The sequence below is a fragment of the Olea europaea genome, unplaced genomic scaffold (assembly GCF_002742605.1).
Source record: "Olea europaea var. sylvestris unplaced genomic scaffold, O_europaea_v1 scaffold1137, whole genome shotgun sequence".
Classification (NCBI taxonomy): Eukaryota; Viridiplantae; Streptophyta; class Magnoliopsida; order Lamiales; family Oleaceae; genus Olea; species Olea europaea.
In genome coordinates, this window is record NW_019228757.1 from 334,580 (window position 1) to 342,221 (window position 7,642).

Genomic DNA, 7,642 nt, shown 5'->3' on the forward strand with positions numbered 1-7,642 from the left:
CACCATTTCTTTTTTCAGTTTTGCGATTGTCTTCTTCAATTCTCAATCAGACAATGATATCTTCAAGTTTCATTTCCTTTCGCTTGTACTTTAGGTAATTCTTGAAATCCTTCCATGAAAGTGATAATTTCTCAATTAGTGCACCGACTTGGAATGATTCACTTAGTTTCATTCTTTCGGCATGGATGTCGCTAAGTATGATCTGAAGTTCTTGAACTTGAGATATGACAGTCTTGTTGTCAACCATTTTATAATCCAAAAAATGACCGACAATGAATTTCTTCGTGCCGGCATCTTCGATTTTGTACTTTGTGTCCAAAGATTCCCACAGTTTTTTTTTGCGAACTTAGCATTGCAGTACACATTATATAATGTGTTATCCAGTCCATTAAGTACATAATTTCTGCATAAGAAATCAGAATACTTCCATGCATCAACCGCAGCCAATTTTTCAGCATCACTGTCTTGCTCGGTATATGAAGGCGCGTTTTCTTTGAGAAATTTAACCAGATTTAACGTCGTCAGATAAAAAAGCATTTTTTGTTGCCAACGCTTGAAATCTGACCCATTAAACTTTTCTGATTTTTCCCCGGTTGTATTCGGGAGTGTGGTACCAAAAGTTGCCATTTCTGAAACATAATCAGAAGATCAACGGTAAGAAGGAGTAGAAACAGAAACAAAATAATAATAGGCAGCAAATTCGTTTTAAGATTGTTGTTTCTTGAGTTTGAAGTTACTCCTTCGAAAACAATCCGATAGAATCACCTGAATGTAAGAATTGATCAACAGGATCTAAACAGTAATTCGAGCCCACCGATTTCACGATATTTCCTTAAAACGAATTGGTTGCCTTCAATGGTGCTAAAGGCGTCCAGCAATCGTTTCTCAGGATAGAATGAATTTTCGTCTCCTACGGAAGCAGCACTGCAATCTGCAGGAGTTCCAACAAACTCAACGAAGTGTGTTTTACTTCGAGACAATATCAGAACGAGAGAGAGGGAAAATGAGATTCAAAGCATAGAAAGTTTGCAATGAAAATGGTGTAAATTTTCTGGTAGAGAGGCTGGCTATTTATAGACTTGTTCGTGGCCATTCGAACAGTCATCACCTTTCAGACAAGCCTCAAAATTCCGAACAAACATGTTGTTCTTAAAAGTCGTGTCTGTTAAGTCAGTTAACAGTCGGCTGTTTGGTCGGTAAACAGTCGACTGTTAAAAAAAATAAAACACCCGGAATAAGCCAAAATTTAAATTTCATATTGTACCCAAGAATTTGATTATTTACAATTTGGCCCAAAATTTTGTCCAAAAAGTTAATATAGTGTAAAGGTCCACCCGTACCGGCACCGGACTCGGACACGTGCTCGTGCCGTGCCGTACCGGTCGGACGGCAGCGCGCGCGCGTGGGTTTATGACCGAACCCAATAGGGTATAGGTCTTCCCCCTTCCAAAGACTATTGGTACCCCTTGGGGCCCCAACCTAATTCCAAACTTTCACCTTATAAACCACACCAAAGTTTCCTAACTTTCCTATGTGGGATAAGTATTTGGAAAATCAGATTCTTCCATAATCCTTAGTTTATGTGGGTTACTTTAACACTTAATATTTCATTCAATTTTAAATGATTTTCGATAAATAAATATATCACGTTAATCATCTCGCGGAGTAGAACGTGAATATGTTAGGTCCCGTATTAATTAAAAGGTGGGTCCCACTGAAATTTGGGCTCAAAGTTGACCCATTTCATAACCATTATTTATATATATATATATATTTGGATTTTTGAACAGCCAAAAGACAAAAACGTAGGGCATAGAAAAACTAATATGGTGAACTATCAAAGAAAGCACAGTGAGGCTTGCGCCGTTCTCATTCCACAGTTGGCACTCAAAAATCAATTAATTTTAATATAAAATTGCTTTTAAAAATACTTATTTCATGTTATTGGGATAAAATTCTAGTGGCAGATTTCTTGATTTCAAGTGATTTTTAGGCACATGTGAAACCATAACATCAACTTTTATCAAAATCTAATAAAAATATGATTTTTATCTAATAGGAGCTTACTTTTTTTTTTTTTTTACAAGGTGTCCAATTCTTGACTAATCCTTGGGTCTGTGATCCGGCCCCTCTTCACACAGTCCGGTTAATCGCAGGATGTGCCTCCAACTGGCCAGGGTCCGAGCGCTCCCCACCTGGTCTGACAAAGTGCCAAGCAAGCCAATCCAAGTTGCACCTTGCCTTCCAAGAATAATCCTTGCCTTCCAAGTTCCTACTTCTCTTCCAAGAATAAATCCTTGCCTTCCAAATGTTCCCTTGCCTTCCAAGAATAAATCCTTGCCTTCCAAGAGCCCCGTGTTTCGAACTCACGACCTCTGCTCTGTCAGGTTTGACAGCGTCCGTCCTTTGCCAGTGGAGAAGTGCCCTGGGGGGCAACTGTGTAGGGTAAACTTTTTAAAGTGACTGGCCCCACCGCACTGCGGCCCCATACTCCAGAAACCCCACCTCCGGCCTGGCCCTACGGGTTAGTATACACCGCTTGGCCCTACACGTATGGAGGGATTTTTTGGAGAGGCACAGTACCACCATGCTGGTAAGAGGACTCGAACACGGAACCTCAGCCAGCAATGCCAATGTCCTTACCACTAGAGCAAATATACATCGGCTAATAGGAGCTTACTTTCAAGATATGAAAACGACATTGTGTTGCCAAAATAACATCAAACGATGTCACTTCAGTTCTCCTTAAACAATTGACAGGCCAAGCATGTTTTACCTATAAGTAAATTATTATAACTTCTAATAAGTATATATCAAATTTGAAATAAATAATTTTTTATGATGTTGAAATTTAAAAAAAAAAAATTACTTATTGATCGGAGGTAAAAACTAGAGGAAGACAATGTGCATACTTTTTAAGATAGAACATTACACTTACAAATAGAGTGTCATATATAAATATAATTGGTTCCACTCACACTCACACAAATTTAAACGAATTGACCTCGAGAATGAAGATGAAGTGTAAGTAGGAAAACAATTCCATTTAGCATCCTTTTTGTGTTGATATAATACATGGTGTGGTAATAGCTAAGCACCATTATTGTTCTGCCATGGCTTCAGTACACCCACAACGATTATTGCCACGATAATAAGGAGAATGAGGATTGCAATGCACATCCATTTCCTCGAGTTTTTCTGTAAACTTTTTGCTTTTTGAAGCGCGGTGTTACCGGATTGCACATGGTCGACCGCAGATGAAACCTGAGAAAATCGGTCGGTTGAGATCAGTCTACTATATGCACACAGTGCATGTTTGCTACGTGGTATGGGGCAGGATTGGATATTAATGAAATTAAAATCTTCGCATTGTAGAATTCAATAATTGACATCAATTATGGTCGAAAAGGTCATAAATAGCTTTTTTACATGGCTTGCTCATAGTTCTCACAAGGCAACCTGAAGATAGCTGGGAGAGTTCGAGTTTTCTTTACCTGTGATTCAATATTGTCGAGCATATCTCCTTGAGCATCCACTAATACTGCCATGTCCATGAATATCTGTGCCGGGTAATACATCAAAGAATTACGCAATTTTTTGCAATCATTTTCTATGGATTTCAGTTTGTTATTTCGAAATAAAGTTTCTTCATAACATAGCAGGAAAAAAAAGGAAAGAGAACAGAAACAGATGCAAGGCTAACAGTCACTTTTTAGACTCGTTTAATCACTTAGGTAGTCGAGAATAGTGCAAGTCATGGGCAGAAAAAGTGCATATTTAGTTGGTGATTATTTTATTATCACTTCACGTCAAACATACTTTTATCCACATATTTTTGTAGTACCCATAACTATTACCCACTTTTTATTTACACATTTTGTAGGATCGACAACTTATAGTCACTTAAATTATAATTAATCACCAACCAAACATGCAATAAATTTATTCCCGCAACTACAAACAATATTTCCAAGTCCTGAAAAGCAAACACCAAAGTAGGACATATGGGGGGCGAATTGGAAGGGATCTGATGATATTTGGTGCGTGAAATCTTCCATCCAAGACACTACCTGGGTTTACACATGTTTGGCATATATATATACACATGAAAAGTGGAAAGGTAACAAACTGAGATTCACCAGCTTCTGCATGTCAATTAGGCATGAATTTAAGGGAAATCTATCAAATTTGAGATTTAAAGATTTTTAGTTTTACACTCTAATCAACTAATGACCACCAGCTATTATTATATAATTTTATAAAGTTAAGTATTTAGCATGTCTATGCGGCTTAGCAGCAGTTGCCGGTCCGTGAAAAGGTTTCAAAACACGGTAATGATGGTATTAAGCAAGGGAAAACAAACAGTTACGTTTGCTCATAGCTAACAGACTCAACAGTCAACACTAAACACTCAACACAACCTAGTAGCAATAGTATGAATATGCAATACTATAAGCTCGAACGTGAGAAGGCCAAGAATAGATTAAAATCAAACAAGTGCACAAAGAAAACGCATTAAATAAATAGATAACAGTATCTAACTAATTTGATCTTAACAAGACGAGGGAGTTCAAGAAGACAAAACATCGAGTTTAATAGCCGGTAGCAATGTGGCTGAGTGGTATTTTATTCTTATTGTCATCACCAACAAATAAACCATATACCTGTTGCAAGTCTAGAAGCTTCTTCTCTAAATCTCTAACGGCATCATGACGCTCTTGAATTTCTGCAAGCGTGTCCATTATCTGCATGAAAAAATAATAAATAAAGCAATGGTTAAAAGGGGATAGAAGACAAATAAAGAAGGTAGAAGTTATAGCTAACCTGGCCTCGCCCTTGTTCTTGAATTGCTTTATGGAAAATCTGTTCGCTGTCCCCAGTCTCTATTAATCTATCAATTGTCTGCAAGTATAATTGAATACTTAGTAAATTTGTGCTTTAAGATTTATTCAAATTATAAATAGAACTGAATTTACCTCTTCATCAGCTCGATTTCCCGTCACTAATGATCACATGAAACAAGAAACCATCACAATTTGTCAGGACTATAAGAAAGTTATTGAAAAAAGTTGCAACCTTTTTTACAAGAAGGAAAGGGTTAAAACCTGTGAATACACGCCTCTCGACTACTTCGCGATACTCTTGATGGATGCTTTCTCTTAAAGTCTGCAAAAGTTTTCATTAATAGAAGTGAGAAATAGAAGAGAAGTTGGAAAGAAATGAAACCATTTAGAGATATCATACATCTGACCTACCTGAAATTCAGACATCTTGTCTTTGAACTTCTTCTTCATGGCACTAAAGTCAAAACAATCATTTAGAAAACAACATTTTATGGAATGCATCATTACACATACATATAAGTATTAAATTAGAATAACTTCTCTGAAAGCTTGAACAACAATGATCAAGACATTGAGGATAATTCTGACAGAGTATGACTTAACAAGCTTTTTTAGGCTAGCTAATATATGGACCCATAAATTTGTTCAAATAAATTCTGCTCATTGCCCGGATTATCTGACCGGTGCAAAATAAACCCAATGGGTTTTAGTAGTTTAATTACAAACAGTTAACAACAAACATTTCTGATGTTGATCTGAGATCACAAAATGGTGACAACCACCAAAATGAAGAGGATGGATGTTACTACTTATTAAACAACTAATCCATGAGCCTATCTTCAATTGACATCATTACCGGATTTAACCTTCTCTAGTGAAAGTTCGCATAAGAATTACACAACTAAGTGCAAAGAGAAAGGTGAATCAGCCAGTAAAATGTGCTATTCAAGAGGATGTGAACTTAAAATTAAAAGATAATCCCCCCCCCTAAGGGTGGGGGTGGGTGGAGCGGTTAGGGTCTATGCATGTATGTAGGCAAGGAATCATTATAAATAGTGAAATCCTTACATAGCACTGATATAATCGCTAACTACTCAGGCCATTTTATGCAGATGTCGACAAACTATAAGAAAAACAGCAAAACTATATAATGAGCTCAATTCTAATGGTTTATGGCAATCCCCTACGTGCCTATATACAAACTTTAATTTCAAATGGTAAAATGGTACCAATGGCTGTCATCCTGTCAATTTGAATGGGAGGAATGATCGAGTTTCAACGACCATTTTGTTGATACTATTTGCTTGTGGGTAGGGCTGTCCCATTTATATCATCGTGGGCTACAACTCAAGTATGGGCAATGTGGATGTGGAGAATAGTTCATTAGTCTTTAATTTATCTTATCTATGTATATGAGGACGAGGACTCTAATTTTGTAATTATTTCTTTCTTTTGATAAAATATTTGGCTGGTGAGAAGATATCATCCACATGCCTACCAATCATGTGTAGGTAACTCTGTTTCCGTGTCTGATGCAGATAAAGCAAATTTTCAAAATTCATGAACATTATAAACTATGTCATTTTAAATGTCTGCCATGCAACACTAGCATCATATAGAATAATGATATGGGACATGAGAATTGGAGTCTAAATTACACTGTAGTTGCAGTTCTTGATCTGTCTACCCCTGATCCTTTTCCACATCCAGGCTTTTGTCTGTTAGCTAAATTCTGTAAGACGAGGAAACAATAAATAATAACACTACTGAACAGGTCTTGACAACTTTAAATATCACGAGCTATATTTTTTCCTCACCTCTTTGTCAAGTTCCTCAATTTTTGATTTAATAAGGCGGGCAATTTTTCCAACTTCATCGACATCCTTTTCCATTCGTTTCTTGATTGCTGCAGATTGTACACAGTTGATCATAACCAAGTTTTAAACAATGATAAGTCAATTTAAAAACAAATTGCAAGAACACAGTACATGTATTTTCACCAAATACAGGTATAACAACACAAGTCCACCACTAAAATATATATGCATTTCATAACCACCAAGAACAATTGACCATGAGAATTGAAAAGAAGAAAAGTGATGGTAACAAGTCATATCAGAATTTGGAAAAAAGAATGTACAAATAAATGAAGTAGGATCCAAAAATTAACATCGTCTGTAGGTGACTTAGGTTGGTATCTAAATGCAAGATACAAACATTTTGTCACCTTAAGAATATATAAAACATTTTTTCACTGTACATGCCTATTTGGCAAGCTTGAAGTTTCACAGTATCATGGAAACTAATTCCTGAAACACCTATTGAAGCATGCAATCAAGCAGAAATAAATTACCTTTCATAGCAGCAGCCTTAGTTATGGCCTTGGATTCCTCATGAGCATCCTGCAAAGAACATTGGCAGAAGGCACAACAAATTATATGTCATAGTGCAAAATTTTTAACTTGTTTTGACTAACCTACAGTACGACTGTGAAGTATAAGCAGACCTTCTGTAGATTTAACTAAAAAAAACCACATATAGCTATCAAAAAAGCAATTTCATGTGCATATATACAATCCTATGTACACTACAGGGCATACGGTAAAGTATCATGTATTTATGTCAGTTAATAAGCTTTTACTGTTTATCTTTACTTATCAGAGAAACAGAATTGTAAAATTGCTTTCAGGGAATTGAGCAAGCAGATAATGTTTCATCCTGACAGGTCCATCCTATAAACAGTCTTAGATTCCTCTGGTTTACTAGTGAAACATTGCCTTTTCATATGATTCAATTGG

At 36.4% G+C, this 7,642-nt stretch overlaps 1 protein-coding gene across 1 annotated transcript in view; it reads right to left on the reverse strand.

The window, feature by feature from the left end:
- Window positions 1–2,887: 2,887 nt before the first annotated feature.
- The window catches only part of LOC111373493 (syntaxin-132-like), a 28,895-nt gene continuing 24,140 nt past the window's right edge, over window positions 2,888–7,642 (reverse strand). The window contains exons 7-16 of the mRNA XM_022996024.1: window positions 7,198–7,246; window positions 6,662–6,750; window positions 6,503–6,576; window positions 5,256–5,298; window positions 5,106–5,166; window positions 4,977–5,002; window positions 4,825–4,902; window positions 4,665–4,745; window positions 3,495–3,560; window positions 2,888–3,264 (exon numbers count right to left, since the gene is read on the reverse strand). Of these exons, the coding sequence (XP_022851792.1) occupies window positions 3,091–3,264; window positions 3,495–3,560; window positions 4,665–4,745; window positions 4,825–4,902; window positions 4,977–5,002; window positions 5,106–5,166; window positions 5,256–5,298; window positions 6,503–6,576; window positions 6,662–6,750; window positions 7,198–7,246 (741 nt within the window). The 3' untranslated portion in view covers window positions 2,888–3,090. The remainder of the gene's footprint in view (window positions 3,265–3,494; window positions 3,561–4,664; window positions 4,746–4,824; window positions 4,903–4,976; window positions 5,003–5,105; window positions 5,167–5,255; window positions 5,299–6,502; window positions 6,577–6,661; window positions 6,751–7,197; window positions 7,247–7,642) is intronic.